The 22096-nt window shown below is 52.6% G+C and overlaps 1 protein-coding gene across 1 annotated transcript; it reads right to left on the minus strand.

Moving 5' to 3' along the window:
• Positions 1 to 2631: 2631 nt before the first annotated feature.
• Positions 2632 to 20778, minus strand: FAIM2 (Fas apoptotic inhibitory molecule 2). Its single transcript, XM_026867635.1, has 12 exons — positions 20376 to 20778; positions 18698 to 18878; positions 15598 to 15701; positions 15375 to 15439; positions 14554 to 14607; positions 12193 to 12243; positions 11611 to 11650; positions 11044 to 11081; positions 9783 to 9870; positions 9180 to 9275; positions 7289 to 7342; positions 2632 to 5485 (listed from the first exon to the last, which is right to left on the minus strand). Exons 1-12 carry the CDS (start codon positions 20388 to 20390, stop codon positions 5336 to 5338), a joined length of 936 nt encoding a protein of 311 aa, XP_026723436.1. The 5' UTR covers positions 20391 to 20778; the 3' UTR covers positions 2632 to 5335.
• Between the last annotated feature and the right edge of the window lie 1318 nt (positions 20779 to 22096).

Genomic DNA, 22096 nt, shown 5'->3' on the forward strand with positions numbered 1-22096 from the left:
GGTGAGGCCCTGGCACAGGCTGCCCAGAGAAGCTGTGGCTGCCTCCTCCCTGGAAGGGTTCAAGGCCGGGTTGGACGGGGCTTTGGGCAACCTGGGCTAGTGGTGGGTGGCCCTGCCCGGGGCAGTGGGGTGGGACTGGATGGGCTTTCAGGTCCTTTCCAACCCAAACCACTTCATGGTTCTTTTCTATGATTTTATGTAAGAACACGCTGCCCGGGCCCCCGCACATCAGGACAGGCCAAAGAGGGATGGGTCCAACCACCCAGGTGTCACTTTTGGCCCTGCCACCTTTGCTGTTTGCCCCAGTGTAGCATGGGGGCTCAGGCCTTGGGGAGAATCTTGGGGTCCCCCCTGCCCAGGGCACCTCACCCTGGAGGAACCACCTTCCCCAAGATGTCCAAGGATTTTATCTCAGCTTTCACACTGCAGATGTCAAAATCCACCTGAATCTGGGCAATCCCACCTCAGCCAGCGCTTTCCCTACTTAAAAAAGCTTTTACAAACTTTTATAAAAATATTATTTAGACATGTATAGATAAATAACATACAAACGTTCTTTAAATTGCATTTCAGTATGCGATTGCCCTGTGATTGCCCAGGCTCCCCCAGGCAGGCTGCTGGCAGGAGGTTTTATAGCAGAAGAAAATGAAAGCTTGCAGTTAAAGAATTCAATGTCCCCTCACCCCAAAAAGGCCATTGAATGTCTCGAGCGTGGCCAGAGAAGGGCAACGGAGCTGGGGCAGGGTCTGGAGCACAGGTCTGCTGGGGAGCGGCTGGGGGAACTGGGGGGGTTCAGTCTGGAGAAGAGGAGGCTGAGGGGAGACCTCCTGGCCCTCGGCAACTCCCTGCCAGGAGGGGGCAGAGAGGGGGGATGAGTCTCTGGAGCCAAGGAGCCAGCGCCAGGCCCCGAGGGAATGGCCTCAAGCTGCCCAGGGCAGGGTCAGGCTGGCTCTGAGGAAGGATTTCTGTGCAGAAGGGGCTGTTGGGCGTTGGAATGGGCTGCCCAGGGCAGGGGGGAGTCCCCGGGATCCCTGGGGGGGTTGGAGAGTCGGGCTGACCCGGCGCTGAGGGATCTGGGGGAGTTGGGAGCTGTCAATGCTGGGTGAACGGTTGGACTGGATGATCTTCGAGGTCCTTTCCAACCTAGATGCTTCTGTGATTCTGTAAATGGCGTGGGGGAACGTTTTAGGGTCAAATTGACACAGGGAGCCTGGATTTAGTTTTATGCCGGTTTTTTATCCCAGTATGAAGCGCAGAGGGCGCCAGGAGCTCAGAGATGCAGGTGTGTGACTCCTGCCCGAATCGGGGCCCTCCTTGCGTTTTGTTCTTGCCATGGAAGAAGTGGGCAGGGCTCAGCAGGGATCCCCCACACCGTGTCAAGGCCAGCGCAGAGCTGGCATCGGGCATCCATCCTTCCTCGGAATACCTCGGGCACGGAAGGGAAGGCAGGCAGAAAGAAGTGCAAATGTAGATAAAGTTTTGCCCTTTTCCAGGCAGTGGAATTCAGGTTTTTTGAGGTCTTGTCTGACTCTCTCTGGCTGTATTTAGGGCCCCCAAATTCCTCTCCTCTTTGCTATATGCAGGGGGAACAGAGCGATCCCTTCCTCTTTCCAGCGTCCTTCACACACTGATGAATCTTCCCATCTCCCCCCTTGTCCCACAACCCTGCATCCTACCTCTGAGTGGTCCCACTTTGATTAAGCCAGATGAATTTCTGCCCTGTCCCTCAAGATCCAAGTGTTGAAATTTGACTCATCAGCCTTTTATCCCCTTTGTGTTAATTGCAGGAAAAGTTAATGATGCCTTACACGAACACCCATGACCACCTCGTTGTTTTCATGGAAATGCTTCACTTCAGTTATTTTTCCACAAATGCTGTCCCACAGCAGAGCATTACCCAGCAAAACGCAGGGCAAAATATTTTCTTGCTGCAGAAAATGCAACTGTGGGCAAGAAAGCCCACACCGGCTGTACCACGCTGCTTAGCCACACTTAGGAAACAAATCTCACAGCTGCTTTTTGGGCACAGCTCCTTCTGAAGAGCAGAGATCTGCTGCAAAAAGATGCTGCTGCTAGGATTTCTCTCCTCTGAGACCTCTGCCAGCCTGGACTAATCAGTGCTTCAGAGCTGGTGGAGAGAGATATGAGTTTTCACCTCCCAGTGTAGGCATTAATTTGGGTCAGGTGAAACGCTCTCTGGAGGCATTTCTTTTTCCCATTGACTCTAGAGAAAGCTGAGTACGTCAGGCTGCTCTCCAGAGCTGCAGAAAATGCCCTCTGAGGAGGTGCCTTGCTTACAACACTTACTTACCCCCACTTACTTGTTTGTTAATCCTGTGGCCACTTAAACCAAGTCTAAGAGAGAGCAGGATCCTCACTCAAATTGCCCTTTGGCCCTCAGTTCTCAAATATTTCTGATGCATGATGCCTATGCTGGAGTCATGTGCATTTTATTACTTTGTGTAGGATGTTCCTTAGTCATAACCAGCGAAGGGACAGCCTGCTCTCCATTACAACTTTGAGCCATACCACATTCTTGTTTATGTTTTCTGTTTTAAGGGGATGAAGCACCAGCTCTGCAACCAGCCCTTCCTTCAGCTGCACGTCAGTAAAGAGACCTCACAGCAGCAATAACAGTTTTGCAACAATTTATTAGCAATGTTCAGAGAAAATACAAAATCTTATTTACAATGAAACCATAAGAATGGCTGGACAAAAGGAGCAGGGGGGATACAGAGCCAGGGTCTGGGTGATGCAGACCTCAGATCAAGGACATCCACATGGAGGAAGAGAAGCAGCCCTGCACCTCCCCTGCGCCGACGGTCAGGGAACCCAGGAGGAACATGCCTATAGCTATATCCCACCCCTAATCCTGCGTTACTCAGCCTCAGGAGGACTTCCACCTCTCTGAGCACGTGCATATTCCTCACTGCTTCAGTCCAGGTGCTCTCGGTAGGCCTGGCTTGGATGGACTGCAGGCCCTGGGGTCAGCGCAGGAGAGGGACCAGGACACATGCAAGAAGGGAGCCCTGTGGAGGGGCACGGGAGGGCAGCAAGCCATCCCCACTCGAGTGGCCTGGAGACGGAGCAGGTGCCATGCAAGCTTTTCCCACGCAGGAGCAGAAAGCCAGGACGTAGCAGCAGCTCAGGCAGCGGCAAAGTTACTCCACACCAGAAGGAAAAAGAGCAAGAGATCCAGAGTGGGCTGCAGATCCATGTTCTCCTCCCCAGGTCTCGGGGTACGCAGGGCCAGTTTGGAGGAGTCCCAGTGCAGAAAGGAAGGCTGCAGAGCTCTGGTCTGGATTTGTCCTCCAGAGGAGGAGTTTTAGGACTATTTCAGAGTCAGAACTCATGACATAACTCCACACTCCCTCCTCAAAAGATGGAAAGCAGAAATACTTACAAGGCCTTTTACTGTGAGCAAAAAGAGGCCGCACAGCCAGTCTGCTAGGATATTTCAGAAGTGCCTGCATGGGTCTGAGCCAGAAAATTCTCTCTTTAAACTCTTACTTCATAAACTTTTAGGGTGCCTCCCATTCTGTCCCCTCTCCCAGTTCTGCCTGCTCAGCAATTCAAGGCCCTTGTCTCTCCTCTGCAATGCACTGCAGAAATCAGTGGGTCACGAACTTAATGCTGGCATCACCTAATAGTCTCCTTTATCCTGAAAATTATTTTGGCTTTGCTTTTTTTAAATTGGTTCGGGGGGAGCTGTTAGGGAGGAAGGTTAAATGGAAGGCATCAGTGGCGCTCCTGTGTGATCCTAGACAAGGCCCAGTGCAGCCACAGAAGGGCTGAAGCATTTTTATTCTGCACAGTAACTTTCCTCTGCCCAGCTCGGGGCACTGAACACGTGTGGCAGGAGGATACAAACATGTGAAGGGTAAAAGCCAGGGCAGCAGCAGAGGAGGAATGCGCGGTACGGAGCATTTTGGCAGAGCCTCTCTCGAACACGCAGGGATTGCTAGAGGCAGCTCAGTGACGCACTTGCCCTGGCATTCCCAGAGAGATTGAAGATACGGGTTTCTATCAGCAGCAAGGATCACTTTTTAAATAAGAGCAAAAGGCCTCTTATCTCCACCTGGAGCTTTACAGTTAGAAATTAGCCAGCTAATCCCCCAAAGAGGGGAATGTGAGCAAGGGGAAGATGGAAAGTTACCTGAGCACTCAGAGGTATCTATCCAGTGCTCTCGCCGACATCCCCATCCGGGGGAGCAAAACTAGAAAATGGCCAGAGGAAGAGGCGGTGTTGGTGTTTGCTACAGAGGAGTGCCCATTTTGAGCAACAGACATTCACCCCGGCCTCAGTGTCTGGGTAGTAACCACTTAGGACCATTAATCTCAAGAAGCCAAGAGAATTTGGTGAAGGCATCAGATCCTCATGATGGGTCACAGGATCTCAGCCGCCCATTTCCCACTTGCCTGGCTTTGTACAGGCTCTGAAACTGGGCCTCTTTCTTCTCTTTGCCAATCACCCTTACATGGGATCACAACCCTCCCAAGTGAAGAGCCACACTTCAGAGAGAACTGAAAATGGGTGGGGAGGTGAGCCCACAGCCGATGGTCCTGCTATCCCACTCTGGGAAGAAAAGGACACACTCAGCCCCATGGCCAGACGCAAAGGATACAGAATTCTTCCTGCAGGGGCATTAGGGATGTCCTCAAAGAGGCTGCACGTCCTGAACAACAGGTTCCCTTGTGCCTGGAGGACTGATTGCTGGGACATCCAGGCTATGTGATCCTATGCTCTGCACTTCTAAAAGCAGACGCTATCAGGAATATATCTCTGCAGAGGCCACAAGGCTCCAGATGAGTGCAGGAGAGAAACAGGGGGATGCAAGTACTTCCCTAGCCTTCTCCCTTTCTTCAGCCAGTTTTCCTGCCAGGATCCCAGCAAAATTCCCTACTCTCCTCCCCTTTACTTTATTCTCCATTTGCAGAGCTGGTCTCAGCACTTCAACACCCCATGATATGCAGAACTCAGGCAGGCAACTCTGACAGCCTCTGGGAAAAAGATCACGTTGGGCTCATGCCTCCCGGTCTCTGGTCTGGTTTGATCTCAGTAGGAGTGGAGGGAGCAGAAGAGACATAACACTTAAGCCCTGCTTTGTTTTCTGGGTCACAAAGGCCTAACAGCATATATACAAGCTGCGTAAGGAACCCAGGGGCTTTGCTCAGCTGACTGAATGGAGCCTGCTACTGGGCCAGAAAGGGGGGGGGGGGGGGGGGCGGGGGGGTGTTTTTGTTTGCTTTTTTAAACCCTCTTTTCCTCCTCTTTTAAGGTTTATTTTAAACACTTGAATCTTGCCAGCAAAGAGAAGATACTGCCTTGCTGCACTCACTCCTGGCTGGAGCCAAAGAACTGGAGGAAGAAGGAGAAGATGTAGATGATGTCCAGATAGATATTGAGGGCTCCAAAGATGTATTCCTCTGGGTTCAGTGAGTACCGATGATTCCCCATCAACATCTGAGTATCAAATGCCAGGAACTGTGAAGAAAGAGTAGGAAACCCAATGACATGGAGATTTGGCACAGGGAGGTAAGAAGTGCTCTAATGACAGGAGTTCTCCCAATTGCTTCACTGTACCCAGAACAAAAACTTTTTAATGGGCTGTAACTGCAATTTAAAAGCTCAGAACAATGCACTGAAGAAGCTGCAACCTTCCCCTTCCTTCATTTTGCTCTTCATAGTCAAACCCTGAGCCCAACTGTTACTCCAGGCCTGCTTCCTTCATGCTTCATCCATCCCCAGTGTGCCCCAGGATCAGCTCTGCATTAGTTCTCCCTGCTCTTCCTCAGCCAGCCCCTGTTCCCAGACTTCCCCCAGTTATTTGCAGACTTATTCCCAGTTATCTCCAGTCTTCCCCCAGTTCAGAAACACCTGCCAGGGAACAAGGTGATCTGGATCCCACATGACAGCGCAGCAGCACCACCACCAAAGCAATAAAGAGCAGGAAACCCCAGATCCTGGGCAGCAATGCAGAGGGGAGCAGAGACCTTCCTGAGGTGCAGACACGCCTGAGTACAGGCCAGATTTTACCAGTGAAGCCATCACAGTGGGAACCCCCTGCCCAGCCTGCTGCAGGGACACAGCACTCACAGGAACAAACCTGAGCTACAGGGTGGGCTGCGTGAAAACCTGCGCCTTGTCGCATGACTTCAAGCCAAGTATCTTCTCCCATCTCGCTTTTACTCCCTCTGTTAACGTAGCCTGTGACAGACACCTTGGCACGGAGCTCTTCAGGGCTGGCTGGGCACCTTCACCATCACCTGGGGTCAGCTGACACCTTTGCCCTCCCCAGTCATAAAAAACAACTGATCTCCCCAGATATTGTCAGGCTGAGCTGAGGTTCTGACTGAAGTTTATGGGGTAATTATAAGATGTTTAAGCTTACTTGTATTTTACAGAACAGTCTTTAATCATGAATCACAGAAGAAATATCCGAGCTCACTTGAAATGACTTTTACAGCTAATAAGAGCAGTTGAGCAATTTCATTTATTCACAACATGCCCAATAGGCACCGCCTTGAACCCCAAGGCAGCCCTCCTCTTGACCCCCACCTCGAGGTAACACCAAGCATCTTCCCAGCCACCTCCCACAGCCGAACGGCGAGCATGGCACTGCCGGGGCTTGCTCTGGGAAGAGGCTCACGGGAGGGACGGCAAGGGAGCACTGGAAGGAGTGAATCAAGCCTTTGCAACTTTCCTTTGGAGGAGCTGCCCAGCTTCAGGGCTTTTTCTGCCTGCAATGAATCTTCCTAATGCCCCTTAATCCCAAACCACAGCCTCTCACTCTTCCTGTACCTCAGTTTTAGTGAAACTCATACCCAGTGCTTGGCTCACTCCACTCAGCCAGCCACGACTTGACTTTGCTCACCTCTGCAGCCTCATTTCATCCCCAGTTCCCTTTGAGCCCTGCGAGCCAGCTCCCACGGATGTGCCAAAGCTTGGTCTCTGCTTTTCCCACTCGAGAGATGCCTCTTTGCCCCATCCCTACCCTGCTTTCTGCCGTTCACACCTAGTGTTGCGCATACAGCATGGGTTTGCCAATCACACCATGCTCAGCACCAGCACTGTCACGTACACCAGCACCTTCTCGGGACAGGGCTGAGGTCACTGCAGTAATTGCTATTCATGAGCCATTTGAAGATGTGGAGCTCTCTACAACCCTGCAGCTCACTCTTCTCCCTTCCCCAAGCACCCTTCAAGGCTAAAAGCATTTAGTCCTTCCTTAGTTGCTTATTTTTCCTGCCAGCACATTCCCAGGCCCCATGACCAGCACCCACTTACCATAGTAAATATAATGGCACCAAGCAGAGCGTAGATTGCGTGGAGCCAAGGGACCTAAAGGAAACAAATCCATCAGTCAGTGCCTGGGAGAAAACTGGTTAATTAGGACTTGACACAGAAGAGGGTTTAGCTCTCGTGTGGAGGATACAAGTTAGGGAAAGTGCTCTAATAGCCCAGGATGGACTCACACCACTTCCAGCTCCAACACAGTTTCTGTTGTGGATCTTTTCATGGCAAAGGATGAGTCACTGTGCCTCAGTTTCCCCGTTGTGTCCATTTGGCTCATAAGCTTCTAGATCAGGTACTTGTGTTTCCAAACAGCCTACGGCACCACAGCTGCTGTCTCTGTGGAAAGGTCTTAGCACTGTCCTGGTGGAAACACATTTTGTAGCAGCCCCAGAAGGTGTTTATTTGCCCAGACAAGGCTGATCCCACTGGAAGAAACACCAAATGCTTCCAAGAACTAGATCTAGGTTGAATTAAGCAGAACTTCAATGTGTCCATCCGCTGGAGTCACAGCAGGAAATGCACTGGAACAAAGACCAAAGCCCAGCCCCTGCTTGCTGTGGCACAGTAGCGCACAGTGCTCATGGAGAAGGTGCCTTGTGTTCCAGAAGGTGCCCACACTGACTGCTGATTCAACCAGAGCTCGAAGCCTGCCTCCCCAGATAGACAAGCTCATTACAAGGCTGCCTCAAGCTATGCTTATCTTGACAAGCTGCAAGATAAAGAGTAGTTGTCTCAACAGTTTAATGGCAGTGGCTTGGCGCTGTAAGCTGGTTTACCCTCACGTTTGCACAGGGGAGAGGTGGAACTCAAGCCAAGACAATCAAAATCCAAGCTCCTGATTTTGGAAACAACAGCCTGTGTATTTGTCCATCATCAGCCCAACTCCAGGGCTAGTACCATTGGGAGTATCTTCTGCAGGTCTGGCCCTTAAGGTGTCTCTTGGGTCCCCAGAGGAGCCAGGTGAGATGTGAAGGGTTTGGAGGTCACTTAAAGGCTGCTGTGATCAGAACAGATGGGTGACTTCGCCTTCAGCACAAGCAAACATTCAGGGTGATCAGTGGTGGCTGCACAGCCCCACACACCTTCCCTCTTTCATTGGCATCTTCCAGGGTCTGTCGGGCTCTTGCCTGAATGACGACTCTCCTAATGAAACACTCTTGGATGGAGACCAGACACTCTGTACTGCCACAGCAAACCCTCTATCGGCTGTAGTCACAAGCTGCTCCAAGATTTCAGCTGGGCACAGCTAACGCCAGCTGGAAGGGGCTGGGCCCGTGCCAGAGGGGCTGGCAGCAGTTGGAGGAGCGATAAGGTGGTCACTCATCAGCAGGACTTGCCCCTGGGATCTGAGTCACCCTCTGGAGGTGCTTATTTCTGAGAAATTTGAGCCTTGGGATTTAAACACTGCAGGACGTTGCCTGGTGTTGGTGTGAACACAGCCAGGTCTGGCCAAACAGGCACCCCACGGCACTTGTCCAGAGTCCAAGTCCTGCCCTGAATTTGGGGCAAGGGCCCTGCATGGGGCAAGGCAGTGTTTTAATGTGCTCACTACCCTGGTTTTACTGGAGGGGAAACCGAGGCACAAGCAGGTGGTATGACCTGCCGTGGGGTCACTATACAGCTCCAGGAACAGAAGCAAACTTCCTCAAGCCCCAGGCCAGTGCTGTCCTACAAGCTGATATCTGATTGTACAACCACAAGGCAACAGCCACCTGGTCTTGCCTTCTCCTTCTGTTGGTGTTTCTGCACCTTTTCAGAGAGCAGGCTGGGACACCCCTCCCAAGCCAGGTCCTGGAGTTTGCCCGCTTTAGGCTGATCACCTCCCAGCCTTGCACCAGCACTGGTGGCACTGGGTGAGGAAGGGCCCCAGGTGGTTACTCACGTATTGGTAGGGCAGGATCACAGCCAGGATGATGCCACCGAAGAAGAGCACCATGAGCATCACGAAGAGGACGCCCTGATAGGAGGTGAAGTCAAACTGCGGAGTCAAAGAACATCACGTTACCCGTGTCCACGGGGAGGGACTCTCCAGCAGCACACCCGCCCTGCTGTCATGTGGCAATTGCTTCACCTGCATCCCAGGACCTATAGCCCGATGCCCATCTGCATGGCACAGAGCCAAACGCTTACCATGTCCCCTTTATTGCCACAGGCAAGAACCCAGTACCCATCGGGTACCTGAAATCCAAAAGCCCATCGTACACGTTTGTGCCAGTGCCCTTCTGTACCCCACAGCTTAATCCTCAAAAAAGCCCATCTTACCCTCATCTTCCAGCCCCATCTATACCCCTGACACATCCCTCACCCCAGAATCTGTCCTAATCTTCCTGTAACCTTCACTTTGCACCCCAGCACCCCTCAGGTTGCTCCTGCATCCAGAGCCCTACAGACCTGCCCCTTCCCACCTCACCCCCAGCACTGCCTGACCCTGTGTCCTATCCCAGGGAGATTCTTCTCCCAGAGGGACTTATCAGCACAAGCTCACCTTGGTCTGGAAGCTGAAGATCGTGACAGACAGACACACCAGGGCTGTGATCCCCAGACACAGAAGGACTGACTTGGTGTTGTAGTAACTGCAAAATTAACAGCAGAACCACTTTTCAGTGTTTCCCACAGGAATGGGTAGAAGGAGAGATTAAGACAGGCAGAAGCTTAGCAGAAATGTACACAGAAAACATGAGTCCTAGGGGCACAAACAACACTGAAATGATCAATGTCCCCCTTAACGTAAAGAGGGGAGGATAGAAAACACTAAAAAATACTAGATGGGTTTTCCTGCTGCTTTAAATAGAAGAGGGTAGGCAGGAGGGCATGTCTTTGCCTTCTGGGAACTCATGAGCAGCTCAGATGGGGACTTACTATACAAACCTATCTGTCCGTGGACAGATGGAGAAGGGGAGGATTCATACTAGGAGGGAATAAAAATAGAATGACAAATGTCATTGCAGCACAATGAGGAATCAGAGAGCTGCAGCCACTCTTACGCTACTGATGTGCTCGTAACAGGGGGTTGGGGCTTGGAAAACCACAGGCAAGGAGGGATTTGAACAGGCAGGGAGACCACAGGCTTCGGTTATAATTTTTTTTTATGTCTGACTACTGCTTTTGGTTACAGCAACAGCCCTAAGAAAAGCCAGTCCCCACTCTCCCCTTCGGTTTGATTGGAGGGTGATATTGCTGGTATTTTCCCTGAGTTGCTGAAGCTGCTACTTTCTTTGTCCCCAGCACCCATCCATCAACTCCCACTGGCTCATCTGCCTCATCACCAGGGACCCACGTGAACCAGGGCCGATCTTGTGAGCAGATTGTAACAGTAAAAACACAAGCTGTAGACTACAAAAAAACTGAAACTGCTGGAAAAAAACTCCTCGTCTCACTCCGGCCCCATCTGCTAGCGTGCTGCTTCGTGGGAAAGGTGCGATCACGGTGTGTGGCAGCTCCCTATAGCCCATCCCTGCAGGCGCTGCCTTGTCCCTGGCTCTCTAGTGCCCATCTGCAGGATTCAGCACCGCCAGGAACTGCCCTGTGCTGCCTCGGCTGTGCCAGAGGAGGAGATGTCACCATAGGCCTTGGAGAGCTGCTTTAAAATGTATTTTCAAAAGGGAAGGTCGGGCCTTGTGTGGCTGCTGGAACAGCTCCAGAGAGATCAGGTGGCCCATATATTTCAGAAGTAGGGAAGGTTTTTGTTGCAGGAAAAGACAGGACATAGGACCAAAAGACATCCAGAGACCACGTGCTCAGCCTACCTGGAGAGCATCCCAGTGAGATAAGCCATGGAGAGTGTCTGGGAAGGAAAGAGAACCACATTACTTCTGCATTCATGTCCCAGGGAGAGACACGCAGCAGATAAAACATTCCAATTACAGTGATAAGTGCAGCGAAACCTCTTAAACAGATGCTCAAGAGAAGCAATTTTTGCATAGTTTCTAATCCTCCAGTGATTAATATCCACAGGGCAGGTTAAAACGAGGGCAAGCCACCGCCCTGAGAGCAGTCCCACCTCTCCATCCTTGTACCCCTCTTGCACAGGACTCGAGCACCCTAACCCAGCTCCCATCACCGACCAGCCTCCACAAGTTTGGGGGTTTTTTGTGTGTGTTGTTGGTTTTTTTTTTCTTTTTTTAAACAGAGGTTCCTTTCTTTCCTGCTTATCACATTCTAGTTCAATTACAGCTCCTCAGCCCAAGTGCAGGGCAATTAGAGGATGAAATTTCTGCAGGAATCCAGACCAAACGTCTCTCCTGCTTGGTGCCATTATGAAACCCACGCTGGCTGCAGGGGCAGGGCAGATGCTGTCCAGATGTGCTACTTACAAAGATGCTCAACAGGATCAGATTCCATGGGAAATACCTCCTGCAAGTGAAGACACAGTGGCTGGTCAGCCCTGCGACACGGAGGGCAGAGGTAGACAGCAGCGCTGCACAACAGGTTGCGTAAGACGTGCCATATAATTAATGGCCTGTGCAGCCAATGGCAGGGGTGGTGCGAGGGGACAGTCATCCCGTTGGGAATGAGAGTGCATTTGGGGTGCTCCTAGACCAAGAGAGTAAACGTCCCCATGATATTCTGGCAGAGCAGCCAGCAGTGCCCTGCTCTGCTGCGAACAGACCACCATCCCCTGCAGTAACAAGAGTTTGGAGCTGCACCGTGATGCAATATGCTGCAACGTAACTTCCTTGCCAGCTGCACCTTGACTTCAGCTTTTAATGCTGGGTTGCAGCAACCCACAACTGCATCAGGCCCGAAAATACAGCTGCCACCTCAGTCCCTACATCACTGCATCGGCGTGACCCCATCCCATCTCCGCAACATCGTTGGTCATGCTTGAAACCAGAGGAAAACATTCATCCTTTGTTTTGTGGGGCTGTTTCAAAACCAAAAGGAAAATGTTTTACCTGGGTCCAGAGCAGCAAGCAAGAATCAAGTAGGTCACAAAGAAAACAGCACTGCAAAGAAGAGAAAAAGAGCAGTTAGGGAGGAAAAACCCAGGTGTTGTGTGGTGAAACAGGAGAGAAGCCTCCAGCTGACAGGTTTCAGTGCCCTGCTGCGCTGTTTCAAATGCCAGCACCGTGCCAGAGATGAAGCTGGGTAGGAATTGGGGCAAATTCTGCTTCTCACTGAAGCCGTTTTCTGCCCACAGCTGCCTGCTTTTTGCCAGTCCCCAATCTGGGACAGCACAGACATCCCTGAAAAACCCAAAGGAGAGTTTTAGGGCAGAGCAAGGGTAGCGTTCAGCTCCAGGATAGATGGAGCACCCACACGTGTTCCTTGTTGACACCTCGTCCATGCAGGAATTACTCATGCGGAGGTGGCCAGACTTTGCCCCTCATTTCCAGGCACTTCCTGGCTTGGTGGGATCAGGGCATCCTGCTGGAATTCCAGCAGCACTTAAGCCAAGATTCACAGGGCTGGCAAAAGTGACTTGCCTAAGGCCAGGTGGAAGGTCTGTGTCGGAGAAGGGAACTGGTCCCATGTTACTGCCCCAGTAGAAGGCTCCTCTGAGGTCAGTGAAGCTCGCAGACCCAAGCTTAATATGCTGTTGCACAAGCCATCCCCGGGTCACAGGAGAGTTATTTATCTCACATGACTTGACCCTTCAGTAAAGTAAAAAAAAAAAAAAAATCCAACAGCTGAGGGATGGTCTCCCTCTGCTCTGGATGTCACGCAGCCCGGGTGTTTTTCCACAGTGCTGATGGGTTATGGCACAGTGGGAACCTGCTTTCACCCAGCGCCTGGGGGGGGGGTGAGCAGCTTCCAAGCATGCCGATGGCTGCACGATAGCCACTCACCTTAGGTCTAATAAATGAACATGACGGCAAAACCCACGGGCCATGATAAATGCACCAGAGATAAACCTGAGCATTGCTCTCCCACGAGGAAACCAGGAAAGCGGGAGTGGACACGGCTGAACAGATGGAAAGAAAACAGGGAGGGAGCGAAGAGAGCCGCTGCAGTTGTCCAGCTCCCTTGTTGCCCATCTGCGCTTGCTTTATTCCCTCTGAGCCATCACCCCAGCAGTAGGAAAGCACCCTAGGGCACCCACTTTTATTTTGCAGAGGTGTATAGAGAGTTGGGGGTCTCTGTGTATGAAGGAGATCCAAATCCAGATCAGGACAAGCGATTGGAGACGCTGGGGTGGAGGGAGGGGTTGGCTCGCTGGGACCTGAACGGACAGACAAAACTGAAGTCCCTCAGGTACACAACTACCCCCAGCTGGGCCAAGACATGTTTGCTCCTACTGAAAGTCAGGAAAATAACTGCTAACTGGTCAGTGAGCTGCAAGAGATGAACCCAAAGGTCAAAGCATGGACCTGAACAGAACTTGGGCTCGTCTCCCTGCAAGGCATCGCTGCTTCTCCAGTCTACCAACGGGCCAAGGAGAGCACGTTATTTTCCCTTGAGGTCAAAGAGGCTGATGTCAGTTCCTTTCTATTACTGCTAGTTTGGATCTTTTTTTTTGAAGTTATATAAGCTGGTGTCTCATCTCCGGGCCTGGACACATTTCATGATTTGGGTGTGAACTAATTAAAGCCAAGTTCACAGAGCCTTGTTCACAGACAATTGCATCGCACACTCTGCCTGCTTAATTAGCAGCACTAACACAAGCGGCATCCAGGAAATGCACGGGAGCACAAGCCTACGCTGCCTCCAAACTGACCTTTCAGACCAGGCTCGGCTAACGAACGGCATCCCAAACTCTGGGCACCGACAGCAGCTCCGTGATGAAGATCCAGACATGACAGCCCGGCTCCGACACAGCCAGAAACATCCAAACACCTCCAGATGCACCCACCCTCCGCCCCCTTCACTGCCTGCACCCCTCTTCACACCTGCTGCTTATCAAGACGTGGGATGTGAGCCCAGGTGACCTCCCCGCATGCAAAGGGACAAAATGAAGCCCCCGAGGTACCCTAAGCACCCTTTCAGGTCTCCCATCTGGGTTTCCGTGCCGTTTTCCTGGAAGCTGCTCCATTTTACCTGGTTTGCTCTGCAAGCAACACTCACATATTTACTTGGACCCCAGTTTGCAGAGACCCTCTATTGGAAGGATTTGGAGGTATCCAGCTTCTCTCATGTCTCATTTAGGTGGGATTTTCTATATTCTCACCTCAGGAACCATTAATTTCCCCAGCTTCCCCTGCACACATATCACATGCAAGGTACAAAAGGGTTTGAAAAGTGTCTCCACATCACCGCAGCCGCATCCAGAGCTGTTTGGACCATACGTGGCCACAGGAGAAGACAGAGATACTCACTAGGAAGCCCAATACCAGGCAGAGTGTGTCTGAATGTACCCCTTGACCGGCTCGCTGCAAGACAGAGAAAATGAATGCTGAGCAGAAAGCATAAAAAACCCGATCATTTCACAGTTTGCTGCTAAATTAAACCTGGGAACACGCACAGGGTGATGCAGCACAGGGTATGTGAAAAAAAAACAAACAACCCACACTAAATCTACCCAGCAGACTGACCAACTGGAAAGAAATTCAACCTGTCAAGTTGGAAAGACAGCCCCGCTGTTATCAATTACACAGTCGGGCTTGCTTGGGGAACGGCCGCTGCCTTCTCTGAGAGGTGATTAAGGAGCTGAAATCCTCAGGCTGACAGTGATTCATTATTTATTCTGGAGGCAACGTGAGCCACACATGCCCAAAATGCTCAGTCATCTGAGCTAGAGGCAGCTGCTGCTCGAGTGTGGGGTATCTGCTTCTGCAAGGGGAGGTAACTCAGCCCCTGAAGCTGAGGTAGGCTGGGATCTGATGGCCTTGATAACTCCCAAAGGAAAAATACAGCAGTTAATTTTTAAGGGCAAGCAGCCTGGGCCTCTTGGCTGGGGATAGCACCCAGAACGGACAATGCACCATCCTGAGGACGTGCAGGCAAGGTAGCAGAAGTACTGAAGGACCTCTCGGGGTTCTCCCAGTTTTGTTTTTCTATTGGAGCACACTGGGAAAAAAAAAAAAACAACAACCAACTCGGGTATCTACATAACAGACAACACCCCCAAGTAACAGGTAATTCAGGATCAGGTCATACGCTGGACAAAGCAAGCATTACTGCTACACAAGAGACCTACCAGAAGGTGAAGAAAGCCACAATAACAAGAGTGACCAAGAGTTGGACCATCAGGATGGCATAAACCTGCAACGAGAGGCAGCCCATGGGTGACCCACAGACCCTCTGCTTCCCACCCAGCCCAGAAAACCAGCGAAGCCATTGCAGCCAGGTCCCTCCAAGGCTCAGAGCTGCTCTCCTGCCTTCACAGGGGAAGGCTGAGCCTGGAGAGACTTGCCCCTTACCTTCCTGATGAACACTCTGCGCACATTCCTGTCATCCCAGCTGAAGGTCGTGAGCATCTCTGTGTCCCCTGGGTACCCGCTGCTGCCATAGCTCGGGCTTGTGCCTGAAGCAGAAGCCAGACAGATCAGCTCCCGTCACCCCGTCCCCTCCCCAGCTACAACAATCTGACCCCAGTGATTGACTACAGCTCAGGAGGCCCAAATTTCAAGGTTTTCTGGTTGCATTGCAAAGCAGAAGCTTGCTGGGGTGCATTCTTCTCCCTTCCCGCTCCTGAATCTTGTCAGGACCATCTCCAAGAACAGAGAGGGGAAACCACTTCTGCAAACTCCAGCACAGCAAGGACACCAGGGGCGATTCCTGTCGCTGTAACACCGTATCCTTAACGGCAATTAGAGGGCTCGCATCACATCCTCGCTCACCTTTCACTGAATATTAAAGCATCCCCCAGAGGAGCTGTGACTCAGCACCTCAGTCATTCCGTCAGGAGCTCTGGTGCAGGAGGATTCCCTCGCTGCTCTGTAATTGCCTGGGCTTAGACTCTGTCTGCATCACGTCTTGTGTCAACACTGTGCCCTCTCCTCTGAGACAAGCTGGTTACAGCCAGCTTTTCTGTACGGTCCATCCTCAAATCTGATTTCTGTGTGGGGAGCCAGAGCATGGTTGAGCAACAAGCCTAAACACAGGGGAAACAACTCCAGGGCTACTGCTGAGGGTACCTTCCCCCCACATCATCGCACCACACAACCTGGCTCTGCTTTGTGAAGGCTCTGTAATACAAACTCTTGGTGCTGGAGTTTCCCTGCAGATGGGCAAGGGGGAAGGCTGGACCGTAAAGCATCAGTTTGCTCTGTAACCTGAAGGGAGATGGAGGGAAATACTGGAAACCTTCTGCCGGTGGGGAGGCGGCTGTGCCGCCAGCCAGGGGTGACGGTGGCAGCGAACACACTGCAGGGCGGGCGGCTGCAAGGAGAAACCCGAAGCAGCAGCTTCTCCCCGCTAGGATCAGCTGCACAGATTAGATGTAAGAATCAGCCTTCTCCATCTGCTGAACCTCATGCTCAAGAAAAAAAATAAAACAAATACCGAAGCCTCAGTTGCCTTAGCACATCACTCCCTGTGCTATTTGCTTCTCTTGCAAAGATCCCCTTCCACGTCACTAACAGCCCCCCCGCCTGGGTTTCCTATAGAATGAAAGCTTATGAGATGACACCAGCTATACATTCACACCCCTGCCCGTTTGACAGATGCCTCCCCTCCTTCTCAGAGCTTTTTAGCTCAGTGATACTCAGATCATTCAGGCAGGTGGAGGAAAGATCCTCTGCAGACACCAGGAAAGCCAAAGCCCAGGTCCTGGTCCTGGATTTCTTCTGTTTTACTGGTCAAAGCTTCCTTGCTTTTACTGCAGAAGATGCCCCTGGCAGGAAATAAATCTCTTGTGCTCTTCTTGTGCCTAATAAATCTCTTGTGCCTTCCTCTACGCCCCAGTGGAGATGAAACTCCTGCAGCGCATCCTCCCTGCGTTTCTGCGAGATCTATCATCGCCGTGCAGGGCTGAGAGCACCTGAGGCCCATATCCCCGGGACGCTTCAGTGCCTCCTGCGTCAAAGCAATCACGGCATCTAAACACCAAATTAGACGCCTAAATGCCTCAGAGGAATGGAGGAGGTTTCCTCCTCCCCGGCTCGTGTCCCCAGCGCTGGTCACCTCCCAGCCAAGGGCCACATCTGAGGCAGCAAGACAGTGTGTCCCAAGCTCATTATTAAAGGAAGCAAAAACACAGACCCCTTCTCTCTAGCTACTTCCACTCTCACATAAGCTGTCAGACACAGCCCCGTGGCACGTGTCCCCCCTGACCCTGGTGCAGGAGCCCCGGCTTGCAGCATGGCTGAGGGCAGGGAAAGGGGAGAAGGAGATGACAGAGGAAAACACCATCAGGGATCAGGGCACAGGACACAGCTGCAGGGAGGAAATCCTGCCAGGCTCGTCAGGGAGGGGACAAGAGGTGACACATCATCTAAACAAGTCCTCCGGGATACCCAAAATACCCATTTGGGCTTTACCTATCCAAAATTCATCATGACAGCGGAAAGACCCAGATGGTTTGTTAGAGCAAGCTGGAAGGTTATTTATCCCCTCTGTTTCTGACCACTGAAGGCAAACGAGAATGGGAAAAGTCCGTGAAACCATTGGAGTGTGCGGGCACACACCTCAGAGGGGTTTAGCTTGCTCTTTCCCTTTCCCTAAACATCTCCATCCCTGCCGCTGCAGCCGTCCCCGCCGCATGGATCAGGCAGTCAAAGCACAGCAGAGGAAGGGGACCGAGCAGAGAGAGGGGACTCAGGAGTCGTTAAACCCAGTCCCTCCAGCGCTCGCTCCAGTTCAAGCTGTGCTGACCAAGCAGTTGGCCACCCCAGCAGACTCGCTTGCCGGCCACTGCGTCCATCCCAGCTTGCCACCACACAGCCGTTCCCATGCCCTGGGCACAGTCGAGTCTTTGTCCACTTGTCACGACCAAGCAGAAGCCACACGCAGCACCCAGGGAAGAAAAGCTGTTTGTTTGCCGAGGAGTCGGCCACCCAGCCCAATGCTGGAACAATCCAGCCTTCAAGTCCAGCCATTTTAGCCTCCCCTGGCTCTGACCACCAGCTCGTAGCAGCCAGACATCACTGGTGCCGCGACACTGATTTTGCCAGTTCAGCGGCTTCTTTGAAAGCCGGGGTTGAGCAGGAGCTCGAGGGGGGGCTGCTGCCTGCAGAGCGGGGAGCATTGTACCAGGACTCTCCCCAGCCCTGGGAGGTGGCGTTGCCCAGCTGGGAGAGGGGATTTTTCCCATCCTGGTAGCGGGGAGGAGAGCAGGGACGGAGCACTGGAGTTCAGTCCCATCTCAGGAAGGCACTGCGGTCTAGTGGTTGGGCTTTTACATATAGATCCAGACTTATATGGCTTATAGCTACAGCTTTGGGGTGAGCTCTACCATGGACCGAACTGGGACCACATCCCTGGTTCCTCTCTTCCCTAACAGCCTGTGGGGGGAATCTCTGCACCCCTCTACCCCCTCTGCCAGGGGCTCACCCTGGGTACAGCCGCAGAAGGACTTACTGGGGTCGACATAAGCCCAGCTGGGGTGAAGCGGCACCGATGGGGGAGGAGGGTAAGCACCAGACTTCAACCCTTCTCCTGCTGTTGCCTCCTCATAGGTTGGAGGAGCTGGTGGAACCGTGGCATTGTCCTTCTTCTCCCCTTGCCCCTCAGAGTTGGGGGGCTTGTTGTTCACAGAGAGCTGCATGGGAAGGAAGGGGACAGGGGGGAAAGAGGGAGATTAGAATGTAGGAACAGCACAGAAACTGCCCCCCCAAGGAAGGAGAATCCCCTGATTGATTGATTGAGGGAAGAGATGAGAAAACACCTGACATGTTAAAGGGGATGAAAAATTACAGGCAGCTGGGTCTGAGGGGAGACAAGAGCCTTGCCCAGTGTCCCCCATGTGCCTCAGGCTCATTTGTAACACTGGAAAACATCCAAATAATTCTCTGCTTTTCAGCCTACTTCTTTCTACATTTCCCCTTAAAAGTGCTTTCAGTTACTGGGCAGAAAACCCTGAACTCCTTCATTTCCACTTACACCCACATCTTTCCTAGCCCCCAAGAAACACTCTGGCTTGGCCCTCCAACTTTTTCTTCTGGCTCGTTTCTCTCAGCCCATCCAGAGGCTCAGCCTCGCTGCTTTCCATATTTTGAAGGTGCAGCTAAAGGACTCAGGATCCCATGTCTTCAGACTATGAAATCCCAGCAAAGAGCCAGCCTCACACCACCTGAGAACTTCCTTCTCCTTGGGAACATTATCCATCTAACCTTCTAGATCTTTGCCATCCTGGGATAAGTTATGAGCCTGGTATCCTGCCCTTGCTGCCAAAGAGGGTGCCAGCTCAGCATCTGGGATAGCAGCCCCCTGGATCACAGGGATGTGGGGCTGGAATCACAAAAAGTCCGAAATGAAGCAGACAGACTAACCAGCCCCACAGACAGAGCAGCCCCTGTAAGGTCTTAAATTAACAGGCCTTTGAAAATAAAGCCCGGGTACCAGGCTGGGATGTGCATCACGAGCAGATCCAGCTGCATCCAGATAACTGCGCCACCTCCTCTGCCAGCTCACAGGGACTGTCCTCGCCCTGTCCTTCATGGCAAGCCCTTGGGTATAGGGTGGCCAATATCCTGAAAAGCCCCCAGAGATACCCAAGGAGATAGAAGAGGGATGGTGCTGCCTGCATCCAGGCATCCTCCCGAATCGTTGTCATGGCAATGGTGCACTGAGCTATGTGTAACCCCCGCCTCCCTGGTCCCGGAGCATTGAGAAGTCCCCAAAATCCGGAGCTCTCTGGACCAGGAAGGAGGTGCTGAGGTGCTCAGGGCAGGTGCTGGGTCCTGACTGCAGCGGGCATGGATGGGGAAACCCAAGCACCCCGCTGAGCTCCCTGGCACCCAGGATGGGTGGAGGAAACGGCCACAGGTCCAAGAGCAGGGTTGAGCTGCATGTCCAGCCCCAGGAAAAAACAGCCCCCAACCCCACAGTGACACAGCCCTTCATCCTCTTCCTCTGCCAGCCCTCCCCCCACCGCAGGGGCCGGCACACCAGGCTGTGCGCAGGTACCCAGCTCCCCCCCTCCACAGCAGCTGCTTTATTCCTTAAACCCTCTCTTCAACCCGCTTCCCCCCTCTGCACATGCAACAGTTACACAAGCAGGACGGACTCACCATGCCGGCGCTGGCCTCCCACCTACCTTCCCCTGGGTCATGGCTCCTCACTGACGATGCTGCCGGACCCTTGGAGCAGCAGCAGGGGGGAGAGGGCCGGAGCTGAGCACAAACCTCCTCCGCGGGTCCCTTCCACCCGCTCTCCCGGGATGTCTCGGGGCTGGCTGCAACCGCCGCAGCCTCTGCAGCCTGCGCTGATGCCTTCACCTTCTAGCAACATCCACGGAGCAACGGGCGCTGAGGGAGGACCGTACCATTCCCAGCCTGCGGCACAGGGGGAAGCCGGGAAAGAAACGGCTCAAACAGGCGAGCGGCCACCGGCACCGATGGGGAGGATGCCCCGACACCCCGACACGGCACTGGGGAGGCAGCAGCAGGATCCCACACCGGGGATGGGGTGGCGACCAGCTGCCCCCGAGATGCTGAACTTGGGGCTGGGATTGCGAAGGGGAGGGAGAGGCAAAGGATGCTTCGCCGCAGCATCTCCCTGCGGCTGTGTGCCAGGGCCGACTGTGGGCCAGGGAGCTGCGGCTTCCACAGGCCCCGCTGCAGGCGGGCGCAGCGAGGAGGGCAGCGATGGGGGGCAGAGGGGAGAGCATGAGCCAAGCTCTGTAACAGGAGAGCCGGAGGGAGGAATCGCGCACACGGCCCTGGCTCCCTTCCTGACCCTTTCCAGGCTTTTGCCCCACGTGTGTTGTCTTCTCTGAAGCGATGCAGCCCCACTTGGGGGGCAAAGGGAGAGTTTGGAGGCATCCCCGGGCAGCCAGCAGACCACGAGCACCACGCGGTCCCCATCACCACAGCAATATTATTAATTCAATATTAGTCCAGCTTATTTCAAAACCTAATCTATCTAATTCAAAATTAGAGTCCGGCTCCCGGCCCAGAGCACATCTAAGGGAAGCAGCACAAAGATTTTACCCTCCCTGACAGGGTCTGGGGAGGGGGAAGGGGGTCACATTACAGTCTGAGGGCACAGGGAGACGGAGACATCTCCTCTTACGCCATAGGCAGCAGGAGGAGGGGGGGAAATCATCGCTTTACATAGTGAAGAACTTCACACGGGCAGAAAATTTGTTCAGGGCAGAGGAAGAAACAGACAGTACAAACACAGCACACCCTCTGCCTAAACACATGGAGAGTCAGGCTTGTGATGAATGAGAGATGTCAGCAGAGCAGCCTTGCACTGTGTTCCCACAAAATAAAAGTACAATTTCAGGCCATTCTAGACTACGCTCAGGCTAGGAGCTGTGCCCCTACATCTCAGCTCTCCACATCCTCTCCCTGGTCCTTCCCCACCCTCTTCAAGTCATTTATTGCTGTCATGCCATAACCATACATCACACCTCAAGTTAGTTTGCCACGGCTATAATACAGGTATAAAAATTAAATCAGCTTGTCTGCCATGGAAAAAAAAAAAAAGACACTGCCACATTTTAGGCTCCTTAAACACAGTCCTAGAAAAAGTGAAGAATGGGCTGTCTGCAAGGAAAGGAGGCTGAAAAGACCATCCCCATTTGCAGCTTCTGTGAAGAAGGCGGTGGAGGGGTTAAAAGGAAAGCATGAGCTGGAAATGAAAGAATGCAGCCAAGCAATGTACAGCTGGCACCCATACAGACCTAGCCCGAGCTATTCAACTGGAAACAGAGAAGATTACCACAAGGACTGCAAAAACTTGTCAGGATTATTCAGAATCAATTAAGTGCCAGTTAACCACAAGCTCTTCAAGGGCTTTTATTCTCCTTGA

The sequence above is a fragment of the Athene cunicularia genome, unplaced genomic scaffold, assembly GCF_003259725.1.
Source record: "Athene cunicularia isolate RWA unplaced genomic scaffold, athCun1 chrLGE22_part1, whole genome shotgun sequence".
Lineage (NCBI taxonomy): Eukaryota > Metazoa > Chordata > Aves > Strigiformes > Strigidae > Athene > Athene cunicularia.